Below are 15127 nucleotides of genomic sequence, written 5' to 3'. Positions count from 1 at the left end.
CTGAGCACCGAAGAATTGATGGTTTTGAACTGTGGTGTTGGAGAAGACTCTTGAGAGTCCCTTGGACTGCAAGGAGATCCAACCAGTCCATTCTGAAGGAGATCAGCCCTGGGATTTCTTTGGAAGGAATGATGCTAAAGCTGAAACTCCAGTACTTTGGCCACTTCATGCGAAGAGTTGACTCATTGGAAAAGACTCTGATGCTGGGAAGGATTGGGGGCAGGAGGAGAAGGGGACGACAGAGGATGAGATGGCTGGATGGCATCACTGACTCAATGGACATGTGTCTGAGTGAACTCCGGGAGTTGGTGATGGACAGGGAGGCCTGGCGTGCTGCGATTCATGGGGTCACAAAGAGTCAGACATGACTGAGCAACTGATCTGATCTGATCTGATCTGATTCTGGACTCCTTTTTCCTATTCCAACTACCTAACAGATCAAACCTAGGTCTCCCACATTGCAGGCGGATTCTTTACCAGCTGAACCACAAGAGAAACCCCAGTATAGTCCATGTGGTACCCATTCAAGTGGGTAACTTATCCCTTCTCCAGCAGATCTTCCCAACCCAAGAATCAAACCAGGGGTCTCCTGCATTGCAGGCGGATTCTTTACCAACTGAGCTATGAGGGAATATCTTATATTCAACCTCATTCTTGGCCCAATTCTTATTTTGTATTTCCTTTCACTCTTTACTCCCATTAAGTTTCAGTTCAATTCAGTTCAGTCACTCAGTCGTGTCCGATTCTTTGTGACCCCATGGACTGCAGCATGCCAGGCCTCCCTGTCCATCACCAACTCCCCGAGCTTGCTCAGACTCATGTCCATTGAGTCGGTGATGCCCATCCAACCATCTCATCCTCTGTTGTCCCCTTCTCCTCCCACCTTCAATCTTTCCCAGCATCAGGGTCTTTTCCAATGACCCAGCTCTTAACTGGAGAAGGCAATGGCACCCCACTCCAGTACTCTTACCTGGAAAATCCCATGGGCGGAGGAGCCTGGTAGGCTGCAGTCCATGGGGTCACAAAGAGTTGGACACAACTGAGGGACTTCACTTTAACTTTTCACTTTCATGCATCGGAGAAGGAAATGTCAACCCACTCCAGTGTTCTTGCCTGGAGAATCCCAGGGACATGGAAGCCTGGTGGGCTGCTGTCTATGGGGTCACACAGAGTCGGACACGACTGAAGCGACTTAGCAGCAGCAGCTCTTAACATCAAATGGCCAAAATATAGGAGCTTCAGCTTTAGCATCAGTCCTTCCAATGAATATGCAGGGCTGATTTCCTTTAGGGTTAACTGGTTTGATCTCCTTGGTGTCCAGGAGACTCTCAAGAGTCTTCTGCAGCACCACAATTTAAAAGCATCAGTTCTTCAGTGCTCAGCCTTCTTTATGGTCCAACTCTCACATCTGTATATGACTACTGGAAAAACCATTGCTTTGACTATATGAACCTTTAATGACAAAGTGATGTCTCTGTTTTTTAATATGCTGTCTGGGTTTGTCATAGCTCTCCTTCCAAGGAGCAAACATCCTTTAATTTTGTGGCTGCAGTGATTTTGGAACCCAAGAAAATAATATCTGTCACTGCTTCTACTTTTTTCCCTTCTATTTGCCATGAAGTGATGGGACTGGATGCCATGATCTTAGTTTTTTGAATGCTGAGTTTTAAGCCAACTTTTTCACTCTCCTCTTTCACCCTCATCAAGAGGCTCTTTAGTTCCTCTTGGCTTTGTGCCATTAGAGTGGTATCATCTGCATATCTAAGGCTGTTGATATTCCTCTTGGCAATCTGGATTCCAGCTTGTGATTCATCCAACCCAGCATTTTACATGATGTATTCTGCTTATAGGGCTTCCCAGGTATCTCAGCTAGTAAAGAATCTGCCAGCAATGCAGGAGAAAGTGAAAGTGAAGTTGTTCAGTCATGTCTGACTTTTTGCGATGCTGTGGACTGTAGTCCGCCAGGCTCCTCTCTCCATGAGATTTTCCAGGCAAGAATACTGGAGTGTGTTGCTATTCCCTTCTCCAGGGGATCTTCCCAACCCAAGGATCACACACGGGTCTCCCACATTGCAGGCAGACTCTACCGTGGCAACATAGGAGACACCAGTTCAATTCCTGGCTGAGGAAGTTCCCCTGGAGAAGGGATAGGTTACCTACGCCAGTATCCTTGGGCTTCCCTGGTGACTCAGATGGTAAAGAATCCACCTACAATGAGGGAGAGCTGGGCTCAGTCCCTGGATTGGGAAGATCTCCTGGAGGAGGGCATGGCAACCCACTCCAGTATTCCTGCCTGGAAATCCCCATGGACAGAGGAGCCTGGTGGGCTTCAGTTCATGGGGTTGCAAAAAGTCAGACAGGACAGAGCAACTAAGCAAAGCACAGCACATTCTGCACATAAGTTAAATAAGCAGGGTGACAATATACAGCCTTGACATATTCCTTTCCCAATTTTGAACCAGTCAGTTGTTTCATGTCCAGTTTTAACTGTTGCTTCTTGACCCACATACCAGCACCACAATTCAAAAACATCAGTTTTCAGGAGACAAATAGATGGTCTGGTATTCTCATCTCTTGAAGAATTTTTCAGAGTTTGTTGTGACCCACACAGTCAAAAAGAACTGCCTACCACTCCTCAAAAATCACACACACACACACACACTCCCTAAGAACAGAAACTTCTACCCCAAAAACAAAAGACAAGGACAGTGGCTCTCTGACCCCCAGTTCTGCGGAGTTTCTGGAAAGGAAGAGGGTTCCATTCTATCCTGTTCTGCACCTTGCTCCAGCTTTGCACTGAGGGTAAAGAAGTTCTCCGCATAACCAAACACTCCTACGGAGGCAACCAGTGGGCTTTAGCAACGAGGGGGTGAGGGACGGGGAGTTGGCGGGGGTCCATATTTTGTTCTCTCACAATCCAAACATCAGTTCTTTTCTTCTCTCACGTCTTAAAGAGGAAATGAGAGGGGGCGAGGCGCTCGCGGTCTCTGACAGGAAGCATCCCTGAGTGCAGTCGGGGTTGGGGAGTAGAGGCTGAGCGGCGGGGGGTGGCGCACGCTCTGAACCCAGTGCTCTCGAGTTTCGGCGGGCAGCAGTTTCTCCCCGCCCAGAGGGGACAGGGGGCGCCCTCCGTTAGCCCCACTTTCTTTCTTATCCTACAGTCGTGCCCTGCAACCTTCTGCCGCGCGCTCTCGCCGACCCGCCCGCACCCAGCCCGCTGCACCGCGCCTGGTAAGGGGACACTGGCGGGGGTCCCGGGGTTCTGGGGAGACCGGGGGGTGAGCGGCGAGGAGCAAAGCAGGAGGGGAGCTGGGGCTGGGGAGGGCGTCTGGAGCCAGCAGTTCAATCAGGGCTACTGACTTCTGGTGCGACCTCACACCGGATCCATGCCTCTGGGCTCCCCTGTCAGTGAAACCCGGCGCCCATAGAGAGCGTTATGTACAACAGCGGGTTCCCAGTGCGACTGAAGCGGGTTTGGGAACGGCTCACTCCGCGTTCATAGCCTATCGCTTTCCACAGGGCTGCGATCTTTTCCGTGTTGTGGCCTACTTCTTAGCTCCTTTGATTTTCACAAGCTTCACAGGGTTTACAGAGCTTCACTAATAGTCTCTTTCATTTGACAGATGAGAAAAACTCAAATTCACAAGGTGCCCTAAGTAGGTAGAGCGAACATCTTAAGTTTTACCTTCTTAACTTCTCCAATACCACCCCCGGCCCATCCGTAACAAGCACCACCTCCCAGAGATGGCAGGGTGCAGGAATCCATTCCTAGGGCTCCACAGGAAGAGTACTCTCGCTGAGTCACGTGTTCCCAATGAAACCTCTCAGTGGACATTGTTCCAAGACCTTGATCTTCTGAAAGCCACCCCATTCTCCCCCAGAGACACCACACGTTTCCTGCGACACGATGTAGAACTCGATTCTATGGCAGAGAGACTCCAGAGTGTACAGGAACCATCCTTGGTCTGCTGTCAACCCCCTGTGAGAGCTGTGTTATGAAATTATGATGCTAAACTGTGAAACCAGCGATGCCAGGAAACAGAGGGACTGGAGCACACCGGGAAGGAGAGACTCATGAATGAGGAAAAATGAAAAATATTTTTACCTTTCCAGAAACAGCATACATGAGACAGCCCGCTTTCCTATGGTTTGATAGAATAATGTATTGTCAAGATTATATCAGTTTAGTCCAATTTAAAGATCAGAAGGTATATGATGTTCATTTGCTTCAGCCTCCTCCCTAAGTTAGCTCCTCCTGCTGTTCCTGTCAGATACCCTTATAATCTCTGCTTGCACATCGTCTCTATCATGATTCCTGATCCCGTTTGGGGAGGATTAAGATTTTCTTTGTGGAGAAGAAATCTGCCTCCATTCTTCATTTTTCCGCTTTTGTCTACTCTGCAATTGACACGTGTCACATTGCTTCAGGTTTACACTACTTCCAGATGTCTTCCTAGGCTTGATTCAGTCCTTTTAATATCCTGTCATTTCAGCATCTCCATTAATATCCTTTCTGACCAGTCTCTGGACACTTTGGTATTTATTAATATCCACCCAAAAAAAAAAAAGAAAAAATCCATTCTTCAGTGGGATGTGTCTCCTCGGCAGCCTGACCCACTAAGAAGATGGTTCAGGAGGACGGTGTTGCACCTCTGCTCACCAACCGGAAATTTGATGGCATTTTGTGGCAGCCACAGAGCTCCATCTGGGTCACACTGATCATCAAGCCACAGAAAAACACAAGATCATTTAAAACTGAAATCCTTCCTTTCTGAGCAACTTCTGTCCCCTGCAATTTTATGTTTGAATTTTTTAAAAAATGCACCCCAAATTTTGCAATACACTTCTCTTTGTTGGCTTTAGGGCAAGCTTCCAGCCTGTTGGCTTCAGTTTTGTCCTGACCAGGGATGGCAACATGGTATGTGATGTTTCAAGAGGCTGGTTGACTTTATAATCACTTTTCTGCCCTGATAAATCTAAGAGAATATGCAGGCAAAATGTGTCATTTTTTGCTCTTAGCCCCATGGCAGTTGTGTGATCATGGGCAGAGCAGTTAAGGTTCAGTTTCCCAATATTTTAATAGAAAAGTTAATACCTATCTTGGTCACATCATAGGGAATTTTGAAGAACAATTAAAATAATGAACATAAAAGAAACTTTAAAATTAAAATAAATGCACAGAGATTTATTATGATGGTAAAGTTCATCAACATTGTCACCACTATCTTCATCATTTTTACCACACTGATATACTCATTCCATTATATAGAAAATCTCATCTGAGGTAGAAACGATGTCAGAGAATTTGTTCAGTTTTAGCAAAAGCCACCTGACCTGCCTCTTGAGTAACCTGTATGCAGGTCAGGAAGCAACAGTTAGAACTGGACATGGAACAACAGACTGGTTCCAAATAGGAAAAGGAGTACGTCAAGCCTGTATATTGTCACCCTGCTTATTTAACTTATATGCAGAATACATCATGAGAAATGCTGGGCTGGAAGAAGCACATTCTGGAATCAGATTGCCGGGAGAAATATCAATAACCTCAGATATGCAGATGACACCACCCTTATGGCAGAAAGTGAAGAGGAACTAAAAAGCCTCTTGATGAAAGTGAAAGTGGAGAGTGAAAAAGTTGGCTTAAAGCTCAACATTCAGAAAACGAAGATCATGGCATCTGGACCCATCACTTCATGGCAAATAGACAGGGAAACAGTGGAAACAGTGTCAGACTTTATTTTTTGGGGTTCCAAAATCACTGCAGATGGTGACTGCAGCCATGAAATTAAAAGATGCTCGCTCCTTGGAAAGAAAGTTATGACCAATCTAGATAGCATATTCAAAAGCAGAGACATTACTTTGCCAACAAAGGTCCATCTAGTTAAGGCTATGGTTTTTCCTGTGGTCATGTATGGATGTGAGAGTTGGACTGTGAAGAAAGCTGAGCACCGAAGAATTGATGCTTTTGAAGTGTGGTGTTGGAGAAGACTCTTGAGAGTCTCTTGGACTGCAAGGAGATCCAACCAGTCCATTCTGAAGGAGATCAGCCCTGGGTGTTCTTTGGAAGGAATGATGCTGAAGCTGAAACTCCAGTACTTTGGCCACCTCATGCGAAGAGTTGACTCATTGGAAAAGACTCTGATGCTGGGACGGATTGGGGGCAGGAGGAGAAGGGGACGACAGAGGATAAGATGGCTGGATGGCATCACCGACTTGATGGACTCAAGTTTGAGTGAACTCCGGGAGTTGGTGATGGACAGGGAGGCCTGGCATGCTGCGATTCATGGGGTCGCAAAGAGTCAGACATGACTGAGCGACTGAACTGAACTGAACTGAGTATAATTTATCAGAGACAAGGACAGCATGTGGGAAAAAGTGGTGAGGAAAATGCTCTTCTGGGGCTGAAGGAAGGGAAACGGGTATGGGAGAAAAAGGAAAGGAAGGAAGTTATCTTAATATATTCTGACAGTGTGACAAGGGATGGTTTCCCTAATGGGGACCATTTCTATGCATCCCGACTGTGTGAATAGAAAAATGTAAAAAAGGTAGTAATACCAGAATCAACCTAAATAAGCAAATCAGTTATGAAAACCATTCTGAATTCAATGTTAATCAATAAAATGCAAGTTTAAACCAATTAAGACATTAGACATTCTAATGTATGCCCAAAAGGGTAACCAAAAAATTAAAAATCTAGTATTACCAAGTGTAAGTGAAGACTTGAGGGATGCTTACATGTGGCTGCTGCCAGCCTGATAGCACAAGTCTACCGGAGTCGGACTTGGCAACATCTAGTCAGGTGGAAGCAGTCCATCCCAGAGATTGTCAAGTGCACAAGATGTGTGCAGGACTCTTCTGCAGCACTCTTGGTAGTAGCAAGGATGTATTTGGAACACCAAATGTTTGTTAAGAAAGAATTAGATAAAATATTACATAAATAATGTCACTTCCATAAAAGATGAAAATACCAAAAAGTACTATATCTTAACTATAGACCGATGTGTATGTACAAGTGTAAATACACAATTGAGAAAGAGACATAAACATCTCGGAATACTGATTACCTCTGAAAGGAAGAGTGAGAATGAGACTGGGAAGTGGAGTAGTCAAAAAATAAAGAAATGGAGCTATATGTGTGATGTTCTTTTAATGTTTTAAGTCCAACAGAATAGCAGCAATAACAATGCCAAAATACTGAGATTTGTTCATTGCAAATGGTGGGCATTCATTTCATTCCTCTGTGTATTTCTCTCCTTAAAATGTTTGTTTCATGACTACATAATCTTTAACATTGACGAAATAAAATACAGGCTCAGAGTTCATTTTAATTATACTTGCATATTGCAGGCTTGCCCTTTCTAATGCACAATTATCTTTTCTAGCACCAAGAAGAATGGCACAATAGCATGCCTCAGCTGAATGAAACCTTTATCTCCACGGTTTTGCTAATTTCTGGTGACATCGACTAGGATTTTTTACAGTGGCTATTGATTTAAAGACATTTGATTTAAAACTGAGCAGGCAATGACTTTATCCTGAATTTGTCCCTAATGTTGCTTCTGTCCCTCAGTCAGGGCACCAGTTTCTCTTCCCCCAGCTGCTCAGAGGAAGGGAGGATGGTGACTATGTTCAGGCCTCTTCCCCTTCTCCCTCTCATGTCCATCCTCAAAGGAGCCCTGGACCCCAATTCCACACTCCCACTGGAAGGTGCATTGTACTTTCCTCTTTGCCACTGGGATGTCCGTCTGATACAAAGAGTTTCTGGGACTGGAAATGCCCAGTACTTCAAACAAACCACTATTCATTTACAGTAAGGCAACTTTTATTGTCTAGTCTAACAAGTTTGCCTACCTTGATTCTAATAATAAACTAATAAAAAGTCCGACTTCTCATTCCTAGAAGAAGGCTTTCTTTATTTCATGCCTTTTCAGCTTGAAGGGAGATAATCAACTAATGCATATTCAAACATTTCTTGCTTTCCTGCAGAAGGAGGAAGAATAGCAAGAGCTCACTATGTTAACATAACCTAGCATCACCTGTCTTGCTTAAAGTTATATATGGGTATTTGAAAGCAAAATATAAGTTAGAAAGTTAGCAATGGAAATGACTCATGTAAAGATAATTATTTTTGGCTGTCTAAATTGCAGGTGTTCTCAGGCCTTCAGTTCAGTTCAGTCCATCAGTCCTGTCTGACTTTTTGCAACCCCATGAATCGCAGCACGCCAGGCCTCCATGTCCGTCACCATCTCCCAGAGTTCACTCAAACTCATGTCCATCGAGTCAGTGATGCCATCCAGCCATCTCATCCTCTGTCATCCCCTTCTCCTCCTGCCCTCAATCCCTCCCAGCATCAGAGTCTTTTCCAATGAGTCAACTCTTCGCATGAGGTGGCCAAAGTACTGGAGTTTCAGCTTCAGCATCATTCCTTCCAAAGAACACCCAGGGCTGATCTCCTTCAGAATGGACTGGTTGGACCAACTCCTATAAGGACCCTTGCTTTTATTCCTTTCTTCTTTTTATTCCAGAAACTAATGGAAGGGCTTCAGAGGGGCAGATACGGAACCATGGCTGAAGGTAAGAAACCCTCCAAATTCTCATGCTCTCTGGACACCAGGGGAAAATCACTGTCTTCCCTCCTCCACTCCCTGACCTCAAATATTGAGACAGAAGAGAAACCAATTATTTTAAACTGCAGAAGAAAAAGTTAGCTATCATGTTCTTTGGGCTTCCCTGGTGGCTCAGCTGGTAAAGGATCCACCTGCAATGAGGAAGAGCTTGGTTCAATCCCTGGGTTGGGATGATCCACTGGAGAACGGAATAACTAGCCAGTCCATTATTCTGGCCTGGAGAATTCCATGGACTGTATAGTCCTTTCCCTTCTCCAGGGGATCTTCCCAACCCAGGGATCAAACTAGGTCTCCTGTATTGCAGGCGGATTCTTTACCAGCTGAGCCACAAGGGCAGCCCCAGTATAGTCCATGGGGTTGCAAAGAGTAGGACACAACCGAGTGACTTTCACTTTCATCTTGTTTTTTATCTTCCCTGCCATCAGCATAGCCCACACACCCAAGTGTGAAGCTCTGCCCTGCGTGGTGATGTATGGGAAATGTGAAAACAAAATTTCAAGTCAGAAGTCAGGAGATTTGGAACCAAAATGTCTTTCCCTACCTGTGCTCAGCTGAAAAGAGGGCAGGTTCCCCATGTTTGCATGCTAAGTCATTTCAATTGTGTCTGACTCTTGGTGACCCTCTGGGACTGTAGCTCACCAGGCTCCTCTGTCCATGGGATTTTCCAGGCAACAATACTGGAATGAGTTCCTATGCCCTCCTCCAGGGGGTCTTCCTGGCCCAGGAATCAAACCTGGGTCTCTTGCATCTTCTGTATTGGCAGACTGCTTCTTTACCACTAGTGCCACCTGGGAAGCCCAAAGTTCCCCCACAGAGATTTAGTAATCATGTTTGAAAAAAATCCAGAATCCTTAAGCAAAGCCAAGACCAACATAGAGTAAAAGGAGTAAAATAACAGATTTTAGGAGCCTAAAATGAATTTAATTCATTTGGGCTTATAAGAACTCCAGAAATCCTTGCATTCTCACTCTCTTCATCCCTAGAAGACTTAGCTCTTGGTACAGACTGACCCTCACCAACACCACTTTTGTTATAATTTCCTGTAATTCTATCAGCCACATGAATGATCTTTCCAAAATATGTATTGTTAAAGCAAGAGAGTTCCAGAAAAACATCCATTTCTGCTTTATTGACTATGCCAAAGCCTTTGACTATGTGGATCACAATAAACTGTGGAAAATTCTAAAAGAGATGGGAATACCAGACCACCTGACCTGCCTCTTGAGAAACCTGTATGCAGGTCAGGAAGAAACAGTTAGAACTGGACATGGAACAACAGACTGGTTCCAAATAGGAAAAGGAGTACGTGAAGGCTGTATATTGTCACCCTGCTTATTTAACTTATATGCAGAGTACATCATGAGAAATGCTGGGCTAGAAAAAGCACAAGCTGGAATCAAGATTGCTGGGAGAAATATCAATAACCTCAGATATGCAGATGACACTACCCTTATGGCAGAAAGTGAAGAGGAATTAAAAGCCTCTTGATGAAAGTGAAAGTGGAGAGTGAAAAAGTTGGCTTAAAGCTCAACATTCAGAAAACGAAGATCATGATCAAGTCCCATCACTTCATGGGAAATAGATGGGGAAACAGTGGAAACACTGTCAGACTTTATTTTGGGGGGCTCCAAAATCACTGCAGATGGTGATTGCAGCCATGAAATTAAAAGACACTTACTCCTTGGAAAGAAAGTTATGACCAACCTAGATAGCATATTGAAAAGCAGAGACATTACTTTGCCAACAAAGGTTCGTCTAGTCAAGGCTATGGTTTTTCCTGTGGTCATGTATGGATGTGAGAGTTGGACTGTGAAGAAAGCTGAGCACCGAAGAATTGATGCTTTTGAAGTGTGGTGTTGGAGAAGACTCTTGAGAGTCCCATGGACTTCAAGGAGATCCAACCAGTGCATTCTGAAGGAGATCAGCCCTGGGATTTCTTTGGAAGGAATGATGCTAAAGCTGAAACTCCAGTACTTTGGCCACCTCATGTGAAGGGTTGACTAATTGGAGAAAACTCTGATGATGGGAGGGATTGGGGACAGGAGGAGAAGGAGACAACAGAGGATGAGATGGCTGGATGGCATCACCGACTTGATGAACGTGAGTTTGGATGAACTCCGGGAGTTGGTGATGGACAGGGAGGCCTGGCGTGCTGCAATTCATGGGGTTGCAAAGAGTCAGACACTACTGAGTGACTGAACTGAACTGAACTGAATGTTCTTATCATCTCTTCTTCAGCCACCCATCCAAGATCATCTGTCAGACTCTGTCCCTGACATTAACCACAAGCTCACTTTCCAATATTCAAATCCCTACTCTAAGAGCAGAAACCCAGGGACATTCAGCTGGTCCTCAGTGGGAGGTCACTGAGACTCTAACATCTGAGACTTCCTTTACTCCCAGGGTTCAGATGACTGTGATGAGCAGTCTGTGTGCCTGGGAACTAGTGGGTGAAAAGCAGATGATAATATTTTCTTGTTTATGATTTATCCTCACCTCCTTGTAATTTCACCTGAGATTAGCATGAAACTGGCCTAAGTAACATCATGGGAAAAGCAAAGGATCATTTTTCTTTCCAAAAATCTGTGTTTCATTGGTCCTGAAGAAGTCCTTGGAGCATCCTTCATAGTGTAGCAGTTCTGGCTTTTGGGTATGGGTCCAAGCTTGGGCTCCCAATGTGGGCTTCCTACCAGTCAAGAGCAACCTAAATTTGTATGCAAACATCTGTATGATTTTCATATCACTGTTTGGCAGAGAGAGGTCCATAGCTTTCATGAGATACCACAAAAAGTCAGTGATAGAAAAATCTTAAGAATCACTAACAAAGACAAATCTACCAACAAAGACCTACTGTATGGCACAGAGAACTCTGCTCAGTATTCTAAATAATCTAAATAGGAAAAGAATTTGAAAAAAAATAGATACACACATAGGAATGACTGAATCACTTTGCTGTACACCTGAAACTGAAACAACAATGCTCATCACCTTGTTGTTGCTCAGTCACTCAGTCATGTCCTCCTCTGAAACCCCATGGACTGCAGAACACCAAGCTTCCCTGTCCTTCACCATCTCCCGGAGTTTACTCAAACTCACGTCCACTGAGTCCATGATGCCATCCAACCATCTCATCCTTTGTTGTCCTCTTCTCCTCCTGCCTTCAGTCTTTCCCAACATCAGGGTCTTTTCTACTGAGTCAGCTCTTCTTTGCAGCGGGTGGCCAAAGTATTAGAGTTTCAGCTTCAGTATCAGTCCCTCCAATGAATATGCAGAGTTGATCTCCTTTAGGATTGACTGGTTTGATCTCCTTGCAGTCCAAGCAACTCTCAAGAGTCTTCTCCACAGTTCGAAAGCATCAAATCTTCGGTGCTCAATCTTCTTTATGGTCCAACTCTCACATCTATACAGGACTACTGGGAAAATCATAGTTTTGACTAAACAGACCTTTGTTGGCATAGTGATGTCTCTGCTTTTTAACACACTGTCTAGGTTTGTCATAGCTTTTCTTCCAAGGAGCAAACATCTTTTAATTTCATGGCTGAAGTCACCATCTGCAGTGATTTTGGAGCCCAAGAAAATAAAATTTCTGACTGTTTCCATTGTTTCCCCATCGATTTGCCATGAAGTGGTGGGACCAGTGCCATGATGTTAGTTTTCTGAATGTTGAGTTTTAAGCCAGCTCGTTATCTACTTCAAGAGTAAATAAAAATTTTAAATTAAAGAAAAAAAAAGAATCACTGCTATGGTAAAACAAGAAAATTCTTTTTTTAACAGGCGGAATAGAACATCAGGGCTTTGAACCTTCCTCCTCTTTGAGGATCATCCTGGTAGGGAAAACAGGCAGTGGGAGAAGTGCCACCGGGAACAGCATCCTCTGCCAGCCCGTGTTTGAGTCCAAGCTGGGGGCCCAGGCAGTGACCAGGAAGTGTCAGAGGGCAACAGGCATGTGGAATGGGAGGAGCATCGTGGTGGTGGACACGCCCCCCATCTTCGAGGCCGAGGCCCAGGATCAAGAGGTGTATGAGAATATTGGAGCCTGTTACCTGCTGTCGGTGCCAGGGCCCCACGTGCTGCTGCTGGTGACCCAGCTGGGGCGCTTCACCGAGCAGGACGTGGTGGCCGTGACCAGGGTGAAGGAGGTCTTTGGGGCAGGAGCTGAGAGATACATGGTCATCCTCTTCACCCACAAGGAAGACTTAGAGGGCGGATCCTTGGATGAGTACGTGGCAAACACAGACAACCTCAGGCTGAGGCGCCTGGTCCGGGAGTGCGGGCGGAGGTACTGTGCCTTCAACAACCGGGCCTTGGGGGATGAGCAGAGAGAGCAGCTGGCCCAGCTGATGGCTGTGATCGAGGGGCTGGAGCGGGAGCACCAGAGTGCCTTCCTCACCAACGAGCTCTTCTTTGATGCACAGATGCTCCTGCAGATGGGGGGTGGCGCCCATGGAGAAGGTCAGAGGCGCTACCTGGACAAGGTACGGCTGCAGGTTGCAAAGCAAAAGCAAGACCTGAAAGAGGCGGAGAGAAACTCTGCCTTCAAGGCGCTCCTCCGACTCAAAGCCTGGATTGTTTCTCATGTCAAAATATTTGTTCTTCTTGTCCTGTGCCTTTTGATTTTTCTTGCCATTGTAATTATTTTGTGTACCCATCAAGGCTGAGCATTTTCAGATGACATCTGCCGTCAGCTTCCATTTTTTTCAGAGTCAGTATATCACTAACTCAACGGACATGGGTTTGGGTAGACTCTGGGAGTTGGTGATGGACAGGGAGGCCTGGTGTGCTGTGGTTCATGGGGTCACAAAGAGTTAGACACGACTGAGCGACTGAACTGAACTGATATCTATGTTGATCAGGAACTTTATTTTCTTTTTACATAATTTCACTTACAATTTCGCTTCCTTGCATCAGACATGCCATCCCTTTTCTTCAGTTGCTTTTTAGGTAAATAAAATCCAAAGGGGGAAAAAAATTCCCTTTCTGTTGTGTTAAAAATGGTGAAGGCAAATAATAAACTAAATGCACATCATCAAGAAATATCGAGGAGTTTGCATAAAGGAAAGTGAGTGGACTGACATGCTGTGTGAGCAAGCATCTTACCGGGGACCTACTTTTTACAGTTGAAATTGCTTATTTTATATGAAAGATACTCTGACTTCCTTGTAGGGTGTAAAAAAAAAAATTATACACTCCACAAGAGAGAAAGACTAGGATGTTCTGGGACATCTCTGGGGTGTGAAGAGGCTAGGGGAGAAAGGAAGAAGGCCCTGAAGACGGGGTGAGGAGGAAGATCTCTGATACTCAGCCACTGGGAAATTAAAGAACCAGAAATCCTTAGAGCAGGGCTGGATGACAGCCAGATGATAAGTGTAGGAATTCAGGCTTAGCCGGCCATCTGGTCTCCTTCAACACTCAACCATCCTCTTGAGCATGAAAGCCACCCTGGACAAGAAGGAAGTGATCTGCAAGGCTGCATTCCCTACAAGTTTAGAAATTTGAATTGCATGAACTTTTCATATGTGGCAATGAAACATTCTGCTTCTTTTGATTTATTCACCCTTTAAAAAATATAAAAGCCCTCCTCAGCTCACAGGTTATATACAGAACTGGCCTCAGCCTTGATTTGCTCTGCAGGCTGTGGTTTGCCCACTCCCATTTTAGAGGAGATTTTCCATCATGGGTTGAGCTGGGATGTAGTGGAACATCTTGAATCCCAAGGTCAGCACAATTGTGTGTGATATCTGTAGAAATTTGGGGGAAAGGTGGCATTGCACATTTCAGTGGTAGGAAAGAGAAGCAGGCATACACTGGGGTGAAGTCTGAGCGGAGGTCACCAAATCAGTGGAAAGAGGAAATCAGATGAGGAAGGGTCTGGGTGACCCCTTGCCAACTTCTTCTATGGGATAGCTGCCCATGCCTTCATACCCTGTAGGGAAGACCCACGGTTGCACAGGCAGCCTGTGACTGGGTGGGTAAATGATGAACTCTCTGTGACGCCCAACTCATTGTCCATGTCCCTGCTGGTGATAAAGGTGTGGTTTATCTCAACAGTGCTATTCCATAACCGATTCAAACCTGTGCAAGGAGTGTTATGTGTGAGCTCCTCAAACCCTTGAAACACCAAGCATCTCAGAGTTCTCAGACCAAGGACCTCCTCCTCCGTGCGGTCTTCCCACACTGTCTGACCCAAGCTGGCCTCTCCCTTCCTTGACTTCATCCAGTTCTGCTCCACCCACACATAGCTGATTTGCCCAATGTCGGGGTCTCTGCTGGGCGCCAGGGATCTGAGAGAAGTAAGGCCAAAGGCACCTGGGTGGTAGAGGGAGGAAGGCATATAAAAATGAGGGTGAGCCGGAAGTGAGAGTCTACACAGGGAAGCAAGAGTAGCCCTCACTGGTCATGACTAAAGAAAGCCCAGGCAGGAACGAAAACCCAGTGGGCCAATGAATAAATTAAACTAAAAATGGGTGTGAGAGAAATTTGTCCGCGGTGGGATGTCAACC

General features: G+C 45.3%; 1 protein-coding gene across 2 annotated transcripts; it reads left to right on the top strand.

Moving 5' to 3' along the window:
• The first annotated feature begins 3009 nt into the window (after positions 1-3009).
• LOC147373456 (GTPase IMAP family member 5-like) lies at positions 3010-13661 on the top strand. Of its 2 annotated transcripts, XM_086398201.1 has the most exons (4): positions 3021-3231; positions 8526-8574; positions 12402-12906; positions 13043-13661. In XM_086398201.1, the coding sequence occupies exons 2-4, from the start codon at positions 8532-8534 to the stop codon at positions 13137-13139; spliced, it is 645 nt and encodes a 214-aa protein (XP_086254327.1). In that variant the 5' UTR covers positions 3021-3231; positions 8526-8531; the 3' UTR covers positions 13140-13661. The 2 variants fall into 2 exon arrangements, with proteins under 2 accessions (XP_086254326.1, XP_086254327.1); XM_086398200.1 differs by having other exon boundaries at positions 3010-3231; positions 12402-13661.
• Positions 13662-15127: the final 1466 nt, after the last annotated feature.

The sequence above is a fragment of the Bos grunniens genome, chromosome 4 (assembly GCF_055505025.1).
Source record: "Bos grunniens cultivar Pamir isolate PY7600 chromosome 4, Bosgru_T2T1.0, whole genome shotgun sequence".
Classification (NCBI taxonomy): domain Eukaryota; kingdom Metazoa; phylum Chordata; class Mammalia; order Artiodactyla; family Bovidae; genus Bos; species Bos grunniens.
This window is presented reverse-complemented; position numbering and strand designations above follow the sequence as displayed.